Here is a 21,155-nt window from a genome sequence, read left to right on the forward strand (position 1 = left end):
GACCTGCAGAGCCCTGAACTCAACACCAGTGACCTGCAGAGCCCTGAACTCAACACCAGTGACCTGCAGAGCCCTGAACTCAACACCAGTGACCTGCAGAGACCTGAACTCAACCCCAGTGACCTGCAGAGCCCTGAACTCAACCCCAGTGACCTGCAGAGCCCTGAACTCAACCCCAGTGACCTGCAGAGCACTGAACTCAACTCCAGTGACTTGCAGAGCCCTGAACTCAACCCCAGTGAACACCTTTGGGATGAATTGAAACACCAAGACACTAATCAGTGCCTAATTTCTCTAAGGCTCTTGTATTTGAATGGGGATTTGAGTTCAGGGTCTAATGCGATGCCCTACAGTAGGCATCAGATTGCCTAGAGCTGAAAGCTACATGTAGCATATTTTGGCAATGTTAATTGTCTTGTAGGAAAATACCTCCATTGTGCAACTATATGTAGCATATTATACAGAGTGTGGTCAGAAAATACTTCCAGCATTATGACTGTTACATTACTGTAAACAAACAAACAAACAAACAAACAAATCGGCTTTACATAGTCTACAAATTCTGCTCATTTCAAAATAAAAGTCCCCCACATCACAACGCAATAAAGTTAATACCTTCTGACCCATGTAGGAAAAACCTACACAACACACATAAATAAAATAAAAACACATGAATGCAATTAATATACAATTGAACAATCGAGGCATTAACTAATATGTGAACTTTAATTTATATCTAGGTTTGGTTTTACGTTACTGTTGACCCTATGCCAGTTTTCTGCCAGCATTGTATGAAAGCTAGGAAACCACAGAAGCAGGACAAATGATACAATGCCATGTTTAGATGAATGAGCCTCTCTTCGCGTTATAGTTAGATAGTTCAGAAATTCAAACAAAGTGGCCTTACCCGAAAGTTACAGGTTTGTCCCACTGTGTGTGCCGTACTTCGCGATTTTGATTCGCCTTTGCTCCTCACCTGACGAGCTGTCACTCGTTGTTTACCCGAAGATAAATACGGTTTGTTCTTTCTAAACAAAGTGCAAATAAACACTTGGCGATGTCTTCCAGTGGTGGGATTCAGATACCCAGCCGTTTGCCTTTATTACTAACTCATGAAGGGGTTCTTTTGCCGGGCTCCACGGTGAGAATTAGCATCGACTCGGCGAGAAACATGCAGCTGGTGAAGAGCAGGCTGCTGAAGGGGACCTCACTGAAAAGCACTATTATAGGAGTGATTCCCAACACCAGAGACCCGGAGCACGACAGCGAGGAGCTCCCGTCTTTACACAGGTAAATCCCAGCTAGCACAGTTAGTACAGCTAGCACAAGTAGCAGAGTTAGCACAGGTATTACAGCGAGCACAGTTAGTACAGGTAGCACAGCTAGCACTTACAGCTGGAACAGGCAGCACAAGTAGCACAGTTAGTGCAGCTGGCGCAGGCAGCACAAGTAGCACAGCTAGTGCAGGTAGGACAGTTAGTACAGCTGGCATATGTAGCACAAGTGGCACAGCTAGCACGGTTAGTACAGGTAGCACAGTTAGTACAGCTGTCATAGGTAGTACAAGTAGCACAGTTAGTACAGGTAGCACAGCTAGCACTGTACAGCTGGAACAGGCAGCACAAGTAGCACAGTTAGTGCAGCTGGCACAGGCAGCACAAGTAGCACAGTTAGTGCAGCTGGCACAGGCAGCACAGTTAGTACAGGTAGCACAGTTAGTACAGCTGTCATAGGTAGTACAAGTAGCACAGTTAGTACAGGTAGCACAGTTAGTACAGCTGGCATAGGTAGCACAAGTAACACAGCTAGCAAATTCTCACTGTCTCACAAGTAAACAGAGGTACAGTGTAGCAACATCTAATTGTGACTTACTTATATTTATATATTATTACTTGTATTAAATTTACTGTTAGAAGTGACGTTAGGTTGTTATTTAGTAATTGTGTATTTGGGGGACAATACTGAACATTGTCATTTATGGATCTTGCCTCACTGATGCACAGGTGAGAAAGAGGGCAGATTTTTCTAGAATTATCTTTGAGGACTTTAACCTTGTTTTCCTGAAGCTGGTTGCCAGATTGTGCTCTATCCTATGCGCTGACAGATACCAAGCATAATACACAGTCTGCTCAGTGTTTTGTACCAGTTTGCTTAATACCGTTTGACAGCGTCTATTAGTCTTTCAAATAAAAAAATGAGAAAATTGAATCATTGTTGAATCAAAACTGTGGTGTTTTTGAGGAAGGTTTAAATATTATTTTCCATGTTATTGTTAGTTGTATGTTAGCAGTGTGGTGGGTTAGAGATTTGCTGCTTTGAATTGATCATTAGCCAGAGATAACAGAGCGATTTATTTTCTAATCACCTCATAATTCTTCTGCACTTTAGTGACATTCATTGTAAGAATCCAGGGAATAAAGATTGAACTAAAACAGCTCCAATATGCAGATGCTGCTTCCTAAATCATGCTATGAAAATTTGTAATCTACAATATCTGTCAACAACAACATGTTGTATTGGAATGCAGAATAATGTGTTTGAACATTATTGTTTAAACAAAAAATGACATTTTGTTTTTAGATTGATGCTCACTTTTCTACAGGCTATGGTTTTGTCAGTATCACTCAGTGGTTGAGAGATTTTGTGAATATTTACTGTTTTCCACACTTCCAATTTATTGCCTTTGAACAGTAATGTTTATGTTTTTGGGCTCACGGTGGCTTAGTGGGTAGCACGTTCGCCTCACACCTCCAGGGCCGGGGTTCGATTCCCGCCTCCGCCTTGTGTGTGAGGAGTTTGCATGTTCTCCCCATGCCTCGGGGGTTTCCTCCGGGTACTCCGGTTTCCTCCCCCGGTCCAAAGACATGCATGGTAGGTTGATTGGCATCTCTGAAAAATTGTCTGTAGTGTGTGATTGCGTGATTGAATGAGAGTGTGTGTGTGCCCTGCGATGGGTTAGCACTCCGTCCAGGGTGTATCCTGCCTTGATGCCCGATGACCCCTGAGATAGGCACAGGCTCCCCGTGACCCGAGAAGTTCGGATAAGCGGTAGAAAATGAGTGAGAGAGAGTGAGAGTGTTTATGTTTGTTGTTCTCCCGTGTCCTTGAACGTGTACCTTATGCCAGACTTGCAGAGGTATTTGGAATAATAACTTGTTTCCTTCACATCTTCACATTTTTGTTTGAGCAGATAATTTACAATGAAGACCACAGTCTTGTTCCACCTATCAGAAGAACCTGCTATTGAAAGCTCCAGCATTATGTCTGTTCCTTATTAGTTCAATAAATCTTGCTAACCCACATAACTTCGGTATTCAGGTCACTTTGAAGTACAAGAGCTGGATTCCATGTTGTGTATATAAATGCAAAAAGAACAGTAAACACTATAATATCCAAATAGTATAATATTAAGTTGATTATATTATTATACAAAATGTTACACCTTATTATATATAAAATGATTATACTGAATCTTTATGAAAAATATTTTTCCCAAATGTCCAAATTCTGAAATCTTTTTTTAAGCCTCAGATCTGTGATTCTGTTTGTTTTCCACTTTGAAGAGAAGCTATATGGCTTATAAATATGGTGAGAATCAGTCCATGTAAATCAGTGCAGTCATGATGCCTTGTGTTCTTGCAGCATTGGCACAGCAGGCTTAGCAGTCCAGGTAGTGGGCAGTAACTGGCCAAAGCCACACTACACGCTGCTCATCACGGGTTTGTGCCGCTTCCGTGTGACGCAGCTGATGAGGGAGAGACCTTTCCCTTTGGCTTTGGTGGAACAGCTGGACAAGCTGGAGCAGTACACAGAGGGACAGCAGCTGGATGGAGACCTAGGAGAACTTTCTCAAAAGTTCTACCAGGCTGCAGTACAGGTGGCGTGGGTGTGGGGGTATACACACACACACACACACACACACACACACACACACACACACACACACACACACACACACACACATTAATTCCTTTTATCGGGTCTGTGCTGTTTCCTTATGCCTCATTTCTCTTTTGCTTCTTCTCTGTTATCCGGTCAAGCTTGTACTTAGTTGTAGCTGATGTTTTGATTAATATATAGCAATATGGAGATACCCGAGCCATGATTCTGACCTACAATCAGCAACAAATCAGTTGGTTAATGGTAAAGAAAGGCACAAAGGCCTAGAAAAGAGATTTATGATATAAAGCCATAATATGTTAAAAACAATAATGCTCACCTTACTGTGTGATTTACTTTTTGTCATCTCAAGTTGGCATTTGATTAGATGTTTTTTCTTCTACATTTTTGTTTATTTTGCACCAATTTCCGCATGATAAGGCAAAATAAAATAAGTTTATTTATTCCCAGTTATGACTGTAGAGTCATATGAAAGTAAAAAAAAAAAACATATGTACTGTATATGTAAAAGTATATGTATAATATAGATATAAATATACTGTTTGCTATCTATTACCCAAGTCACTGATGTGTATCTTTTCCCATTTTCTTTCCAATTTGGACTTTCCAAATCCCAGCCATTAGCTTACTCTCCCTATCCCATGATTGTTACCAGCTGGGGAGAGCAGTTTTCTCTGACACAGTTTTTAGCTGTTCATGGTGCATCACAGGGCACTGAACACTTGGAGGAAAGCGCCCTCTTCTGCATACATGAGCTCACAGGCTCCCACAATTGGCTAGAGTTTTTCTGATATACACACAGAATTTAATTCCTCCCACCCAGAGAGCGGTGCTTCTTGGTACACACAAGCCAAAAATATTATACTACAGCTTGTAAATGAGTGATCAGATCTTATTTTCCATTTGTGTAAGCCTGCTCTGGTACAGGGTTGAGCTTGTGGATTTGTTGTCTTGGCAACGAAAACATCAAATCATTAGCAGTCTAATCCATCTAACTCAGTTATGTACATTTGAAGAATATTTCTCATGGCATACTTTTTAAATTTCATTTTGTATGTACAGTTAGTGGGAATGTTAGATATATCAGTGCCCGTAGTAGCGAAGCTGAGGCGGCTGCTCGATAGCCTGCCCAGAGAAACCCTGCCTGACGTGCTTGCCGCAATGATCCGCACCTCCAACACAGAGAAGCTCCAGGTATGTTTGTTTTTTTCTCCACACCGTGTCTGTAAATTCAAATTGCTTTGAGTATCCTTTTGCATTGGGCAAGCTAAATATTAGGTTTTACCAGATAATATGTTCTGCTGTGATTTCATTTTCCTCACTTTTTAGTATGCACTGAATTCTCATTCATTTATCATTTCTTGTATATATTATTACTTGTCTTTGTTCGAAATTCTTAGTTTTATGTTTTGATGTTAGGTCCTGAATGCAGTAGATCTGGAGGAGCGATTTAAGAAGACTCTTCCACTGCTTACCAGACAGATCGAGGGCCTCAAACTGCTGCAGAAGACTCGTAAACCCAAACCTGATGATGAAAAGAGGGTAGTTCTGTTAGTGCTCACTGTATACTTTATATCTCATCACCTTTGATTTTGCCCACTGATGTCATGCCATGTAAATGTTTTGTCCTCCAGGTACTGGTTATCCGCAAAGGTGGTGCGTTCCCTGGCCGTCAGTTCTCTCTTGATGAGGAGGGTGAGGATGAGGAGGGTGATGACATGGCTGTGTTGGAGAGGAAGGTGAATGAGGCAGCAATGCCTGAGTCAGCCCTACGTGTATGTTTAAAAGAACTCAAGCGGTATGTACAGCACTTCTGTTTCTGCTTCATGCTAGAATTGTACAAAATGACACAGCAATACACACTTAGTGGCTTAAGAAAGGTTTCTGAACTGTATACACAAGACACAATGAACTCTCACTCAAAAAAAAAGCTAATAAATAAATAACACGATGAAATCTTTTGTACAAAAAGCTACTGAGACCAATTTCATGACAACAATATGATCTAATAAAACATTTCTTTTTCTTTCTGTTTTGCTTATTTCCTGTCTTATACAAATTAAAGTTCTACAACCAGTATATATAAGAAAACAGTTGTGGGTAGGACTGTGATGTTTACTTGTATTAGGCGTGGGGTAATAGGCATCTGATACTAGTGAAATGTTCACTGGTATGTGTATTATTTAGATTAGCGCTGTGTACCCGATGTGTAGTTGGCACATCCAGTAACTTTTCATGATGCAATATTACTTGGTGTAAAGAGTGTAAATGGCTCGGGCTGTATGTAAAGCAACACATCAGTAGGATAAGATGAATATACTCTTTGTTGTTGAGATGAAATTGGTGCCACTGCCACATTTTCCACTGTTTTCTCAAGCTTAAATGTAATTGGGTATCAGTTCACATTGAGTCAAACACAGGTGTGTATTAGAGAACATGATTAAAAGTCTTTTTTCCATAACTTGGTGGCAGGCTTGTTTTTTATTCTCTGCTTGAGAATTTTAGTACGCTAATCTTCTGCATTTGTATGCAGTCTGAAGAAAATGCCCCAGTCCATGCCAGAGTACGCTCTCACCCGCAACTACCTGGAGCTCATGGTGGAACTGCCATGGAATAAAAGCACCAAAGGTGAGTTTTATTTATTTTATGTATGTATATATACACACATATACAGTGCCTTGCAAAAGTATTCCGACCCCTGACCAATTGTCTCTTATTATCAAATTATAAACTGTGCACTGACATTTCATTCTGCTAGATATTTTATTTGAAAACAATGAAACCCAAAATCAATTATTGGAAGGTGACATTGTGTTTTTGTTGGGAAATATTTTTAGTAAAAAAAAGAAACTTGAGTATTTTGCTTGCTTAATTATTCATCCCCCACATATTAATATTTGGTCGAGCCACCTTGTGTTGCAATAACAGCATTAAGTCTTTTGGGATACATATGTACCAGCTTTGAACACAGTGATGAAGGGATTTTGGCCCATTCTTCTTGTCAGATTCTCTCCAGGTTGTTCAGATTGGTTGGGTTACACTTGTGTGCTGCAATTTTCAAATCGTGTCACAGATTCTCAATAGAATTGAGATCTAGACTTTGACTTGGCCGCTGTAGGATATTTATCTTTTTGTTCCTAAGCCATTGTCCTGCTGAAAGATGAATTTCCACCCAGTCTTCAGTTTTTTAGCAGGCTGAAGCAGGTTCTTTATTATAATGTGATTTCAGTGGATTATGTGAGGAAGAGAACAGCAGAATATTCTGTTATAGGAAAATAATCAATGATGCTTTAATTTTCCAATAATACGTGTTTTCATCTTACAGCACAGCAATTTGACAAAACTAACAAAATGAACAATTGTTTGACAAACCTAACACTTGTCTATTATTTAAAGATTGAACCCGGCATGTTTTTGATTCCATTGTGGAAAACATAAAGCTGTAACAGCTTTAACAGATAGAAAGCACTGACAGTGGAGACTCTTTCTATAAATGTTAAATAAATCTTCTTGCAAGATGTCACTGTATATAATTTTACTTCTTTCTTTCTTTCTTTCTTTCTTTCTTTCTTTCTTTCTTTCTTTCTTTCTTTATCTGTTTGTTTGTTTGTTTGTTTGTTTGATATTTTTATGATTTAAGACTTGAACAGTTGTGATATGATGTTTTTGTGTGTTAGTTGACATCATATTAAGAATATATTATAGAATGGTACCTTACATATGTTGTACTTTTAAAGTATAACAAAATAAAATTTGTCCTCTTTATCTGTTATTTCTGGTCATATTTTTGCTGGATTAAATTTAGCAAATCTATGGAATTTGCTAAGTTTCTTAGGTTCATTTTGCTCTTAATCAAGCTAATTGGATAATCAAGCTATTGGATTATAATTATTTTTAATATATAATAGCTATATTATAACAGCTGTTATGTGATAGTTTGCAAAAAAAATTACAATATTGGGATATTTTTAATACAATAATTGTCATAAAATGAATTGCGCTGTGATTATCTTGCCTGCTGTATTACTGCACTGTGCCCGGTGTCCACAAGGGGGAGCGCTTTCCTACATTACAGTACGCTGTTTACTACAGAAAAAGACAATAGAAGCAGTTTTTCCTTGGCTGCTATCCACCAGACATTTGTGATGTTGTGCAACTGGTGACTGATTGATATGTAACTTGCTGATTGATACCATATGCCTTTATTCTTAAAAAAAAATAATGCAGACAGTAAATTGTCCTAATTTCATATACACACTGGATGACTCTGCAAGGAAGGATTCAGATTTATTATATGGAAAGTTCAGATATTTTGTATCTCAGAGGCTAATAAAAACAATGTATCCCTTGATTGGATATATGATCATTATGTGAGCTGTTGTAATCTCAGTATGACGAATGTAATGTCAATGGCTATGGAAAAATTTGTGTATATTTTTTATTCCCCATCAATGACTGATGCCCCCAAAAACACACACACACACACCCACCCACCCACACACACACACACACACACACACACACACACACACACACACACACACACACACACACACTGTACAAAGAACACTGTACAAAGAACACTGTACAAAGAACACTGTACAAAGAACACTGTACAAAGAACACTGTAGATTTGCATCGGCCCTTAGGAGGAAGATGACACAGGGGAGATTGTCATGTGTATGCAATAGAGAGCCGTATAGGCTGTATGATCAGAATCATATAGTGAAATGTTTGTCCTGCTTTCTTTAAAGATGGGGCATGTTGTTTATTGATGACTTTTTTCTGATTTATATACAAAGGCACTTCAGACAGTTTCTCTACCCTGGTTAAGTTGCCTTGTGTGGAAAGCTGTGTGTGTGTTTGTGTGTGCTTTCTGTTATATGAGCTGGTGATGATTCATAGTTCGCTGACAGAATGCCCAGATTCCGTTCAGCTCAGTGTGTGTGTGTGTGTGTGTGTGTGTATACACACGTGTGTATAGAGTGAACACTGATTTGCTGTAATGTTATTACTGTTATAATTTATGACTGCTTGCTTTCTGTTCAGACTGCCTAGACATTCGTGCTGCACGGGTGCTTCTGGACAATGATCACTATGCTCTAGAAAAGCTGAAGAGGCGGGTGCTGGAGTATCTTGCAGTGCGGCAGCTCAAGAGCTCTCTTAAAGGTCCTATTCTTTGCTTCGTGGGGCCTCCGGGTGTGGGAAAAACTAGTGTTGGTCGCTCCATTGCCAAAACCCTGGGCAGGGAGTTTCACCGTATTGCCCTGGGAGGGGTGTGTGACCAGTCAGATATCCGTGGACACAGGTACACACTCCTACTATTCTAAAGCAAAGTATTTTTATTCCATCTGCAAAATTTTATATATATATATAGCAGGTTTATTATAATTATTTTCTGAAATTAAGGGTGTTAAAATAATCGAAGCATTATTCAGAGTTACTAGACATGAAAGACTTGGTTGCAATATATTCAGGGTTAATTATTTAAAATACACAACACACATCTTTTTCATAATAATGACCCTGCCTTTTTCCCTTTGGATGTCTTCTGATTTTCATTAACATTCTCCAACATAAATGACTAGGGATGAATCAGTACTGTTACAGGTATCAGGTATTGGTCAGATATAGTGCTTGTTTACACTTATTTGTACCGACATCTGATATCCCATCATACTACAGTATGTAATTCAAACCTAGTGTATGTTGTTCCTCTGATGAACAGACAACAGATAATTCTGGTGATCTGGATTTATTACACTATTAATGATAGTGCACAAAGAAAAGTAGACTGCAGACTGGACACTATGAAACAATGAGTATGTGGTTTTACACTATCTTCTTCTAGTGCAAGTAACCTGAACAGACGTCTCATGATGTTTAAACAGCGTCTTTAATAGAGTGTGTAATGATGGCTGACTGGAGCTCACAGAGGATCTGTGATCATGGTGGCTAAAAAATGAGCCAGTGGTAACCTGAACTGCACCTAGTGTGTGGAACAGGAAAAAGATCACGCTGTCATCTATGAGAGCACTTCTATTCAGCAAGCACTGAGCACTGCATCAAGTACACTACATATTGCTCACAAGTTAAGGTTCTAGTCATGTTATCTTGGGTTCATTTTTAATCCTCTCACACACTGTTCTTCCTCACAGTGCTGCATTATTAGACACCGTTTATATGGCATATCATTTATAGAAACTAAATGCATTGCTACAGCCGTAGCACATGGAGACAACTAATACAACCAGAGCTAAGCAAGTTATCTCCCATCTCTCAACCATCTGCTAACACTGACTGAGACCTTTTCCCTTAAATATCTGTTGTAATACAAAAGAAAATGCTTTATCACTTAGATGAATGTTTTTAACCAGGAACCTAGTGCAAAGCCAAAAAACTGTGTAGACAGATTATGACTAACGGAGGACTTTTGGAAAATGATAGATAAACTCCAAGGGCATCAGATATCAGCTGCAAGGTCTGATTTGTTGCTATTACTGCCCAGGACTATCCCAAGATCCTTTTTCTGAAATCTATACTAAATGTGAATCTATAGTCAATGGCTTATACATGCTCTATGAATAAATAGGGTCTGCACCTGGAGTTACTTCTGCAGTCCTTAATCCGAGTTTAAATGGACGTTTGAATAGTTCCATACTCCAATAAAATAAAAGTTAATGTAGTTCTGCTGGCAGAGGAATGTCATTATCTTTAACTCCTTTTTGCTGGTTACATGGATGAAGCCAGGTGTAGGCCGAAGCCTTTGAGACATTACTTATTGCCTTGAGTAATGCGAGGGAACCTGAGCTTCGGCACTCCAAGCTACACTATGAGGTCATCTTTTGATGTTTTGTCTGATCTCTGGTCACTAAGGAGACAGACAGGATTACATGACATCAAGGCCTGCAGGTTAGGACAAGTCCCTGTCCTAAGTTCCCCAGCATTACAACAAAAGTCCTCAAACACAATTTTTCATCTATTAAACCCCAGCACTTATGTTATTTTATTTAAGATTCTCCAGTTTCCTCTCTCCTACTGAAAACTTGCCAGTAGATGGATTGGTTTCTACAGTTGGGTAAATAAGCATTTGGACAATGACACAAGTTCCATACGTTTGCTTCTGTACACCACCACAACGAATCTGAAATGAAGCAATCAAGTTGGGATTGAAGTGTAGACTTTCAGCTTTAATTCCAGGGGTTTACTCCCTTTAGATGCTTTGTCAGCTCTTTACAGCAGTCTTCTGCTCAGTTGCTGCTTGTTTGTGAGATTTTCTGCTTTCAGTTTTTTGTTCAGTAAGTGAAAAGCATGTTCAGTTGAGTTGAGGTAAGGTGGCCATTTAAGAAGATTTTGTATCTTTGGCTTAGGAAGCTTTTGGGTTGCTTTTGTCCTGCGTTTTGCGTCATTATTCATCTGTACTGTGAAGTTTTGTCTTATCCGTTTTGCAGCATTTGAATCTGAGCAGAAAGAAGCCCTAGACACAGAATCCTGCTACTTGTATCAGCAGTCACATCATCAGTAAACACAGGTTGTTGATTTTGTTTTTCAGCTTTATGATGGCCTTCTTCACTTGCATCCAAACCTCTTTGGATAGTGTGTTGAGAATTCCCCTTCAGAGCTACCAAATTCAACAACTTCAGACCTTTTCTTCTCCTTTAATTTGTCCTGAAATAATAAGGAAACACCAGTCAGTCAATCCTCCAATTACTTTTGTGCCTGTGAAAATGTTGGGTTACATGACTATTGCTGTAATACAAATGGCTATCATTTCTAAACAGTTAATGCAATATTTTTGTTCATTCCGTTGAAATGACACTTAAAGTCTACACTTTAATCACACCTTGACTGTTTCCTTTAAAATCCTTTGGGTGAGTACACAAAATGAAGCCAACATTTAAGGAAAAATTATGTCACTATACAAATACTTATGGACACGACTGTCTATATGTCCCCGACATCTGAATGTGTCTGTTTGCATGTTGCTCTGCCATGGACTGGGTGTATTTCTGCTTTGTGCCCAGTGTTTCCAGGATAGGCTCCAGATCCAGCTTGAGTGTGAACAGGATAAATTAGTTGTGTAGCAAACCTCGTGTACTGTAGCAGTTGTCCTGTGTTAATGCAGGGTGATTCTCAAAGGGTATTTCAGAGCATGAAGATCTGTAGTACACACTCAACCAATGTTTTGTAAGAGTTATTACTCTACAGTAATATCATCAGCACTTCCTTCTCATGTCTGCAATTATGTCATAATATGTTTCCCCTACATAGTCTTAAGCTAATCAGCTCCCTGTGAGCTAGACGAGTAGGAGGAAATCCATGCCTTACTCATCTTGGTTTTGTCTTTTCTCCTACATGCTTATCCTGTATTTAATTCTCTGTAAGCTTGAAGGCTTGCCAAACATGCTAAATGTGTTCCTATTAGGTCGAAGCACTGGTCCTTATAGCACTATTTCCAATTACCTCTAATGTATCTCTCCCACTCCTGCCCCTCCTGCCATCCCACACAACCTAACCTTGCATTATCCTCTCTTTATCCTCAGGCGAACCTACGTGGGCAGCATGCCTGGACGCATCATCAATGGCCTGAAGACTGTCGGCGTTAACAATCCTGTATTTTTATTGGATGAAGTGGACAAATTGGGCAAGAGCCTGCAGGGAGACCCCGCTGCTGCCCTGTTGGAGGTGAGAGGTCCTTTTAACCCTGCCCTGCTCTGATCCAATAGTTTGTAGTAGTAGATTTCTCTCTCGCTTACTTAAGCAAAAGAAAAATCATTTTGGAGGTGGACGCTAAAATAAAGACGTCAACAAGAAAACAAAGCTGTACATTCTCAGGCTGAAAATGGAGCTATGACCTGGGAGATGATAATAAAAGAGGCATGTGGTTGCACTGTAAAAACAGCAGTGTGTTGACCATGGCATGGTAACCTTACACAGGCTGTGTCCCTCTGTCCCAATGTGACCCAGGCCACCGGCGTGTTAGCATCCTTCTTCCTGGAAATTCTCTGGATGCAGTGTTAATTATGTCTCTCATTTGGTGTGCCACATGAAGAGACCAAAGAGAGTGCGTGCTTACTGACTGTCATTTCATCAGCTGGAAACATTTAGGGCTTTAGTGCCTCTGTACGTGGACAGGCCTACACTGCACTGCATGTAGTATCTTGTTTCGTGTGTGTGTGTGTGTGTGTGTGTGTGTGTGACAACAACATATGCAGGACTTACAGCAGCCTGGTGTGTTTTGCTGATACTTCACTGATAGTATTATCTACCTGTTCGCTCCTGTAAGCAAGGCCAAACACCATTTTTTTTTTTTTTTGTTTCAAAATCTCTCCTTAGTTATACAAAACAGCTCATGTAAACATCACAAGACGTATACCATCACAATCACATGATTATGGATTAATATCAGAGAACATTTAGTAAGCTTACTGAAAGTGCCTTTTCCCATAGCACATGGACATGTATTGGAACATTGTGTAGTATGAGAACTGTGCCTTTCTTTTGGCTGCTGGTTCACTTCAGTTAAATTTGATTTGTATAGTGCTTTTAACAATGGACATTGTCTCAAAGCATCTTTTAATGAACTTAAATTTATTTATATTTATCCCTGATCAGCAAGCCTGAGGTGACTGTGGCAAGAAAAATGTCCTTTAGCTGGTATGAGGAGGAAACCTTGAGAGGAACCAGGCTCAAAAGGGAACTCATGCTCATTAGGGTGACACCAGAGAGTGTGAATATATATACTGTATATATACTGTCCTGTCTACAGTCATATCCAGTCAGTTTGGTGTAACCAGGAGCGCCTGCGGAACTCATAAATTAGCTCATCATCGGAGTTCATTATATATTCAACACCAACTTCTCTGTGCTGAAGCCTTCAAATTCTCAATGAAGGACATACAGCACATGCCGGTTCATACCAAAACGTATGCAGTGTCCGGTATCTGCTCAGGAGAGACTGACCGTTAAACCAACACTGAATAAGAAAAAAATCGGAACGCTAAAAGGCATCGTTGTGCCATTCCAATTCTCAAACTGCTCAAAATCTCAAAATCTTTAATGTCTCAAAATAGTTTAAACAGCATAACTGGACTAAAATGTTTCCTAAACATATGTGGTGCACATTTGCTCAGCCTTCTATTGTTTATTGCTTCCTTTTGTATGTTTTTTTTATATTTTAATTTTTGTCTTGTCATTGTACTTGGCCCTTTAACAGTAACGTCACTGCAGCTCACCGAATGCTTGTTTAATGTGTAATGTATGTTTAATGAAAGCGGTCAAACAAAAGTACAATGTTAATTTGTCTGTCTGATCCATCTTCATAAGTGAAGAATGCTGTTGTTGCCCACTGTAATGGTGATGCAGTTGCCCTAACTGTCCACTTGTCCTCCCCAGGAGTCAGGAATATCAAGGCCATTTGGGCTTCTGTTGTCTGAATAGTTTGGCTTTCAGCATCTTCATTGCAAATCATCTCAGCTATCATAAAATATGTAACTAGGTTCATAGTTTTACAGAAAACGGTGTTTTGTGTTCTGTTTAAGCATTATATCTCTTTCTCTCTGCTGGTAATCAGGTTCTGGACCCTGAACAAAACCACAGTTTTACTGACCACTACCTTAATGTGGCCTTCGATCTCTCACAAGTCCTCTTCATCGCCACAGCAAACACCACAGCAACCATCCCCCCTGCTCTGTTGGACAGAATGGAGGTTCTGCATGTGCCAGGTCAGAGTTCATGGGTGAAAAGTCATAGTAGTGTAAGGGGTGTCAGTGTAATGAGAGCTTTCCTTATTTACATTTACATTTACATTTACAGCATTTGGCAGACGCCCTTATCCAGAGCGACGTACATAAGTGCTTAAATCTCTAACATTTGTGAATGACTGACTGGTCTTTGCTATATTGATTACTGATCTTCACAACAGTGAGCACGTTTTAGTGATGCTGCCTAGTAGGTGCATGGCTTTGTAATAGCGTGAATGGATAATTGTGTCATGCTTTGTGTACTTTGTGTGTGTGACCATTGAAGGATACACACAGGAGGAGAAAGTGGAAATCGCTCATCGGCACCTGATCCCCCATCAGCTCGAGCAGCATGGCCTCACTCCTCAGCAGCTGCAGATCCCTCAAGACACCACACAAGAAATCATCAGCAAGTAAATGTGCAACCTTCTTTCTCTTATTTACACACTCACCCACGTGCACACATGCGAAATAGAACAGAATTGAGGGATTACTGTATCCAGACAGATAAATCAGGTCAGCAGGTTGACTCAGAGGCAGACAGACATAAAGAAATTGTAGCACATCCCCACCCACACACTCATCTCCCTGCTGCTACACTATTAGCAATTAATGAGTCAACTTGGCAGTGAGTCTGAATGTGCAGAATAAAACCAAAGCCAACAAGGGTTCTGGGTAGATCCTAGCTGATTTACAATGCATTGGTGTTCTAATAAGGATGATGATCACAGGGAGAAGAGTTGCATGCTGTCAGATTATTACAATTTAGTTATTGCAGTGTCTTCTGACATGAAATAAATATAAAAAAAAAGCAAACGTGTCTGAATGTGTGTGAATGTTTAGGTACACGCGGGAAGCTGGTGTGCGCTCTTTAGAGAGGAAGATTGGAGCCATCTGTCGAGCAGTGGCTGTGAAGGTGGCAGAAGGTCATAAGTTGTCAAGATCAGAGTTGTCCAGTGAATCTGGAGCAGGTACGATTCTGAAGCAGTTTCTAATGCTAATAATAAGATTTATGGCTTATTATTGTGTGTGTGTATGTGTGTGTATGTGTGTGTGTGTGTGTGTATGTGTGTGTGTATATGGGTATGTGTGTGTGTGTGTGTGTGTGTGTGTGTGTGTGTGTGTGTGTGTGTGTGTATGGGTATGTGTGTGTGTGTGTGTGTGTGTATATGTGTTTGTGTGCACAGTCAATGCTTTAGTGCGTAGTGGCACAAAGACTGCTGAGCTGGTCAGTCCCACACACCACACCTCACATAAAAACATGTTCAGCTACTAAACAGCAGTTTGCACAATGAAATTTCTTCATGTTCACAGAGGCTCATTGTCTGCATATATACTTAATACTCTTTAAGTCTGTTTTTAATGCCCCATGAAATCCCATAAAACCAGATTTGCATACTAAGAATATCTTTAGTCTAAAATCCAGTAAATTTGAATTTAAGACAGTTTAACTCTAATTAAGCCATTTTAATTTGTACAAAATTCATTTCAGACAATTTAAGACATTTTTTTATGCACCCACAGGCGCCCTGAAAACCCCCACACAGAAATGAGTCATGTATTTCATGCTTTAACACATGCACTCACACATGCTGAACAATGCAGAAGCTTCCTCGACCAGTATGAATAAACACTCTTGCCGAACACGCCCATCATCAGGTTCTTTAGCACCGGGTTAGAGGGAGGAAAGGGTGCTAACAGCCGGCCTCGTGTCCCCTCACCCTCCCCTTGTCTCAGTGCAGCTGCTCGTGTGTAAGTCGAGCGGTCACAGTGCCAGTTAACACAGTAGGGGGCAGGGGAGTCTGTGCTTGATTGATTAAGCTTCTCCTCCTCCTGTCCAGCATGGGCCAGCCACAAAGGCCAACAGAAGGACTGAATGAGAGCGGCTCTCTTAACTCGCGCCTTGCTAATTGAACTTGTCTCTATTTCCTAGTAACATACCTATCTGACACTGTGAATGCAACTTTGTGACTGTGATCAGAGACAAGAGCCTGCTGTTCCAGCTCACTGTTTTCTTCTGAGTGAACAAATACTGAATGACTACTAAAAAAAATTACATTGCCACATGACTTATGGGTAGTCAGTGTCACGTGCATACTAATAAGTCTCAATAGATTAGCATACGCACATGTCTACAACATTCCCTCTCTGAAAATAAGAGGTGCACCTGCTCTCACCCCTCAGTGGGCCTCTGTGCTGCCCCCCTCTTCTCCTCCCTCCCTCTTCTCTTCCCCTGACCTGATGTCTCATACATACCCCCTGTAAAACCTCAAATAATGTTCATGTACTAAAGGAAAACCAAACTGATGTGGTTTCTGTGTACTCTCATACATGGCCTTTCTTTCCCTCTCTATCCCATCAGGTCAGGAGCGAGCAGGGACAGGACGGGATTCTGACTTGGCAGCTCCTCCAGAGATGCCCATCGTCATTGACCACGTTGCTCTCAAAGACATTTTGGGGCCACAGCTCTTTGAGATGGAGGTTAGCATGCAGCCAAATCAGTTCCAAACCGTTCTCTTGGCCAAATGTTTCATTTCCCCAAGTCCTAGCTGAGTGCAGATGTTGCTGCTTGTCTGGGGTTCTGCATTCCAGACCGTTGCATAAGGTTTGCATTGCGTGGGGATGTCTGAGATCCTTTGATAGTTAGTTTCAGTTTTTACCCTATAATTCTCTTATAAAACACAAAAACCTTGTAAGACCTCAGGAACCTTAGGAAGGTTTACACTTGACAGACTAGGGATGAATTTATACTGCTGTTGGTTAAAACTTGTAGCTGAAATTTCTCATTTCCAAATAGTAAAAAACTAAGACGATGTCCCCTCAGCTCGGAATTCCTATTTGAGTTATGCTGTTTGAGTATCTACTTTAGGTCAGTTAGCACAAAGACATGTTTGCTTATCTGTAACTAAGTCTAAGTCTGTAACTTTTTTTTAATCTTTAAAACAACATTTAAGGAAGTAAAAACATGACTCATTACAGGTAAATGACTAGCTTGTTGCTAACAAAAGATGGATATGGAGCTTCTTTGTAGCTTGAATGCTTGGAGGTTTAAAATGCTCGAATTCCGTGTGAAATTTCCCATTTCCAAGGTAAGATGAAACAAACTAGAAGCAATGAGCATCTGAGCTTGAGTATGCAGAAGAGGGCAGATAACACTTTCGTCACTATGTTAGGCAGCATAACGTGTTAGCCTTGACGCTCTCTGCTTGGTGGTAGTGATTGGGAGAGCTGCCTGGTAGTTGGGAATTGCCAGGTGACAAAGTTGTGGAGACAATAACCAACAAACCTGTGTCCAGCAAACATAAAGAACTGAAACAGTGAGACAATACTAATAAACCACATGGGTGTAAATGTGTGTGCTCTGACTCCATCTTCCAAAGCTGGGATATGTGTAGAAAGAATTTCACGGTGTTGTGATGTACTGTATATGTGACAATAAAGGCTTCTTCTAAAATCCTTGCACCGTCATCGATGGGTCAGATATACAACACAAATTTCTATGCAGTCACTTTTGCTTTTACAGTTTGAATATCTTGTGCAACTGTGTGTGTTTGTAGGTGTCCGAGCGCCTGACTCTCCCTGGTGTGGCTATAGGCCTGGCCTGGACTCCACTTGGAGGTGAGATCATGTTTGTGGAAGCCAGTCGCATGGAGGGTGAAGGTCAGCTCACACTAACTGGCCAGTTGGGTGATGTTATGAAGGAGTCAGCACATCTGGCCATCAGCTGGCTCCGAAGCAATGCCAAGAACTACCAGTTAACAAACAGTAAGGCACAAAAACACACACACACACACACACACACACACACAGCGCTACCTTTTCATACATATTTTTAATGAGAAATTACTGTTTATATAAACACTTGGTGTTCTCTGTTCTTATTGCATTGAGGTCACATTTTGTTTAAGATTATTTATGTGTAGTTGCAGGCTCTGCTGACCCTCTTGAGGGCACTGACATCCACTTACACTTCCCTGCCGGTGCAGTCACTAAAGATGGCCCTTCTGCTGGAGTTACTATTGTAACATGTCTAGCCTCTCTGTTCAGTGGGCGTCTGGTGCGCTCTGATGTTGCCATGACAGGAGAAATCACACTGAGAGGCCTGGTACTGCCGGTGAGGGAAAACTATGAAGTTTAGGAAAACTCTTAAGAATTCTTACCTGGTTGGCTCACACACAAAAACATTACACATTCGGGATGGATGATTCACACACAAAAAAAAACAACAAATAGCCTGAACACAAAAACAGCTTGTACTGGGCACCTGGGTTATTTCCCCCCCCAGTTGCCTGTTATACATTATTCTTTCCATTTGGGTTATATATTGTACTTGTACAACATACAAAGACATCCTGTACAATTGTATGCTTTTAATTTTGTAGCAACAGCTTGGTGAAGGTCCACATCTGCATGCGATGGTCAGGTGTCCACAAATGCTTGGCCATATAGTGTACTTTTTTTTTTTTCATTTAAAAGAAAGAAGTGCTTCCCAGTGGTACAACACATCTTGCTGCTGTGACTATAGCACACAGTACTCCTTCTGATTGTAGACCGTGTCTGCATTTCTTAACCAGGAACAAGCAGCTACATGTAAACACTGCTAAAACCAAGTAAAATAAATTACGTCGCAAAGAGCGCATATAACTCTTTTACTTATTATATGCAGTAACCTTATTTACCCACTAATTAATATGAATGCTGTTCTTTTATTAGAGCAGTAAGTCATGTCATAGTGAAATCATGCTCTGTACCTGCTCTTTCGTCAGGTGGGTGGCATTAAGGATAAAGTCCTGGCAGCTCACCGTGCTGGTCTCAAGCGTGTCATCCTCCCCAAACGTAACGAAAAGGACCTAGAGGAGGTTCCAGCCCACATCCGTGCCGAATTGGACTTCGTCCCAGCTAGTACTTTAAACGAGGTTCTTAACGCTGCCTTTGATGGTGGTTTCCCTACTGCAACTGTAACACATCCACAGGTTAGCAGCAAGCTCTGAAACTGCCAACACTGTGCCTTCCGCTCTCTCACTCTCTCTCACAAACATCACCACTTCATGATTCTTTGAAACTGAAGGCATTAGTGTGAATATCAGGTTCAGCTAATGTAGTTCAGAAACTCTACTTATTTCTATTTCAAAATCCGTTTTGTTAGATATAGTGTGTGATTAATAATAGAATTTATTTCAATTCCACTTGAACAGAAAGCTTCATGTTTAGCGATGCACCGATATCAGAATTCTGATTTGAAACAATGAATTATTTCATGCTATGAACATACCAACCTGCACATAAACATAAACAGCGGGTCTTATACAGGTATGTACATCATTGCTGATTTGGAAACAGAAGCTCGCAGACTTTTACTGTGAGGACTGTTGCTGCATCTACACTAATTTTATATTTAATAATGGTGTTAAAGTACGTTTGTTACTAATTAGAAATCCTCTGCTACGTTTGAGGGAACAAGTCACTGAACCTGGTTATAATTTCTGATCTGAAATGTAATGTCCAGTAGCTTGTTATTGCATCACTTAATGTTTGAAAAGTAAAGTGGAACAGCTGTGAAAACGATGTATTACTATCTTTTTGATTAAAAATAAAGACTACTGTGAATACTACATTTTGCCCCAGATTATTTTATAATGTTGGTGATATGTCTTTAGTGCTCTGTAAACTCTGAAGGTTTAAGACACAATTTCTCACCAGCAGTGAATAAAAATGAAGTCAGTGTAAAGAATGATGGTAAATACTACCTTTCCTTGCCTATTTTGACTGACTTGAAGTAATTACTTTTATTCCCCATCTTCATGGACACTTGCTTCTCTATCCAGGTTTGTCCAGTCTAATCTGGCTGGAAAGTCAAATGTTTGGATTGAGCTGCTCATGAATCCTTTCGGTCAGCCACAATAAACTGAGCAGTGAAGACAAATTGCCAGAAGATTGCTCAGTAACTTTAGTCAGTAAAGTCATTATTGTTCATTTGACCAGTATACAGTTCATGCTCTACTGACCATATAGAAGTCTTACCTGATGTCACATCTGAAGTGTCACTTTAATGAATTCACTATAGCACTCGTACATAACTTAGTTTTAGCTCATCACATGAATTCTTCCATACTTTTTTTAAAATTTGTGCCCATATACCCAACCCCACAGTGAAGCTCCTGCGTTTGTCTGGAAGCCTGAGTTCATCTTATACATTGGTACATCCTTAAACATTGCAGATTTGTACGGTTTCTGAGTCATGAACCGAACGAGTAGAAGGGAATCGAGGAGACAGGCAAGCAACCAACTACAGTTTTATGGATGTACACCAAGTTCACATATCCCCACTCCTGTTTACTGCCTCTTCCCAAAGCGAGGCTGAAAGTCTCTGAACTTTGTCTACATTTGCCACAGCATTACAATCCTGAACTAAATGTTCATATAACCCAGTATCACAGGACTAACCAACACAACAGTACAGTACCTGTATTAATAGTAGCCTTCACTCCTAGAAATGCTGTTTTTCAAGCTATG

General features: G+C 40.2%; 1 protein-coding gene across 1 annotated transcript; it reads left to right on the forward strand.

The window, feature by feature from the left end:
- The first annotated feature begins 807 nt into the window (after positions 1-807).
- On the forward strand, positions 808-20,254 carry lonp2 (lon peptidase 2, peroxisomal). The gene is made up of 15 exons (XM_027161249.2): positions 808-1,290; positions 3,643-3,877; positions 4,963-5,094; positions 5,320-5,442; positions 5,535-5,698; positions 6,434-6,528; positions 8,950-9,208; positions 12,444-12,585; positions 14,474-14,624; positions 14,929-15,055; positions 15,486-15,613; positions 17,005-17,123; positions 18,200-18,407; positions 18,566-18,756; positions 19,409-20,254. Exons 1-15 carry the CDS (start codon positions 1,058-1,060, stop codon positions 19,631-19,633), a joined length of 2,532 nt encoding a protein of 843 aa, XP_027017050.2. The 5' UTR covers positions 808-1,057; the 3' UTR covers positions 19,634-20,254.
- Positions 20,255-21,155: the final 901 nt, after the last annotated feature.

This window comes from Tachysurus fulvidraco, chromosome 13, assembly GCF_022655615.1.
Source record: "Tachysurus fulvidraco isolate hzauxx_2018 chromosome 13, HZAU_PFXX_2.0, whole genome shotgun sequence".
NCBI classification, from domain to species: domain Eukaryota; kingdom Metazoa; phylum Chordata; class Actinopteri; order Siluriformes; family Bagridae; genus Tachysurus; species Tachysurus fulvidraco.